The sequence below is a fragment of the Halyomorpha halys genome, unplaced genomic scaffold (assembly GCF_000696795.3).
Source record: "Halyomorpha halys isolate HHAL.00 unplaced genomic scaffold, Hhal_1.1 Scaffold43.1, whole genome shotgun sequence".
In the NCBI taxonomy this organism is placed as follows: Eukaryota; Metazoa; Arthropoda; class Insecta; order Hemiptera; family Pentatomidae; genus Halyomorpha; species Halyomorpha halys.
Genome location: NW_027106553.1, coordinates 322,059 through 323,916, shown reverse-complemented (window position 1 = coordinate 323,916; position 1,858 = coordinate 322,059). Strand labels below are relative to the sequence as shown.

Sequence of the window (1,858 nt, the reverse complement as noted above, 5' to 3'; positions counted from 1 at the left end):
CAGAAAAACAACTTTTGCGAGTATAGATTGGCAATGAACTTCTCTAACTCAAGCAGTGTGTACGCCACCAGTACCATGACTAGACCCAGGTAAGGATGTGGATCTGAGATCAAATTGGGGATTTAGAGTCCCTTATTTATAGGCCTAGTCCATGCGGCTGTGACCGAGAAGCGGTCGGTACATGTCTGCTTGAGATAGGTTCGTGCATTGCATTGTTATCATTTATTATTCGTTGTACAGATATTGCTAAGTATTTTGTACAGAAATTATTAATATATAAAAATTACAATATGTCTTTAACAAAAAGAAGTATTAAGTAAATTTGAGAGCTTAGGTGAGGCTCGAAATAATAAAATAATAGAGAATTTTTTTCTAAAACTAACATTTATTGACAAAGACGGAGCCGATAATCTATTGTAATAAACTAAGGGGAAAACTTCTCTTTCATAGCTTCGTGTACAAAACATATAAGACAATTATTAGAACAAAACAGACAACATGATACATAAATCGAAATTGTTATTAAAAAACAGGTGTTATTTTCTTATTACAATATCTTAGGTTTAAGATTAAGGACAATACTACTAAAAAAAATAATACTTAGACTATTATATATGCCTCAGTAGACTTTGTATGTTGCTTAAAGATGCAATGGCTGGCAGCAATCTACAACTGAAAACAGAAGTGGTTGTATCTGACGATGTTCTTCCCAACAAATTTGCCAAGTTCGAATTGGAGTTCAGAAGAATCCAAAAACTTGTTGATGAATCTGTGAATAAACTTACATTTGCCGTGAGTTTGATTCAAATTTTCCTCTTGATATGCTAGGATGTATGCTAGGCTGTATACTAAGATGTATGCTAGGCTGTATGGTAGGATGTATGCTAGGATGTATGCTAGGCTGTATGCTAGGATGTATGCTAGGCTGTATGCTAGGATGTATGCTAGGCTATTACAAAAATATTGTTTAAGTTGTAGAAAAAAAAATGAGGCAGCTAGAAACTACTAGAAATGAAATAATGTATTCTAATGGTGTTGCGTTCCTTCTTATAGCTTAAGGCAGAAAATATTAGTTAGAGAATAATAATAATAATAATAATACTAATAGAATTAGTCAATTCCAGCAGGAAATTTTTTTATATTGTAATAGAAGCTCATACTCACCTATTAGAAGCAGGAACTGACTCAATTGGACCGACACTGCCGGAATTATTGAACTCCTGTAATCTCCTATTACAATAAAATTTTCCTGCTATAATTTACCAGTGTGTGGTGGGATTGTTTCATAAATGAATTGCGAAGGATGGAAGTCCCATACTACCACATGAAGATTATTGAGAGTTATTTCACTGATAGAATGTTGAGGTATGATTTGGAAGCTGGATTAAAAATTTATAAGACCATGGATGGAAATTGTTAGGGTTCAGTTTTAAGGCCATTGCTAAGAAACATTATGTATGACATGGCGCTCAGATTACCTCTGCAGGAAGAAACTATTACACTTGGCTTTGCGGACGATCTAAACAATCATAGTTTGTGGGAAACTCTTGTAAGAAATAAGTTATAATCACCATTCGTAAATGGCTCTCAGCGGTAGGAGTCAGCTTGCTTACCATTATACTGAAGCAGTAATAACAAATAGTAGGAAAGTGAGGGAGATTATCAATCACCACAGACCGCCCCACTAAAAGCTAACATTTACAGCTTCCAAAGGATTCAGTAGCACAATATCCAAATGATAGTGTGAATATGATCTCCTTTGGAGGCGGAGGGGGGTAATATCATCTCCTTTGGAGGCGGAGGGGGGTAATATCATCTCCTTTGGAGGCGGAGGGGGGTAATATCATCTCCTTTGGAG

At 35.6% G+C, this 1,858-nt stretch overlaps 1 protein-coding gene across 3 annotated transcripts in view; it reads left to right on the top strand.

Annotated features, from left to right (window-relative positions):
* Positions 1-538: 538 nt before the first annotated feature.
* LOC106688648 (uncharacterized) overlaps positions 539-1,858 on the top strand; it is a 21,811-nt gene continuing 20,491 nt past the window's right edge. For 2 of the 3 annotated variants that reach the window (XM_014433220.2, XM_014433228.2), the window contains exon 1: positions 540-792. In XM_014433220.2, the coding sequence (XP_014288706.1) occupies positions 634-792 (159 nt within the window). In that variant the 5' untranslated portion in view covers positions 540-633. Of the gene's footprint in view, positions 793-1,858 lie in introns of all 3 variants that reach the window. The other variant, XM_014433235.2, reaches the window with a different exon arrangement.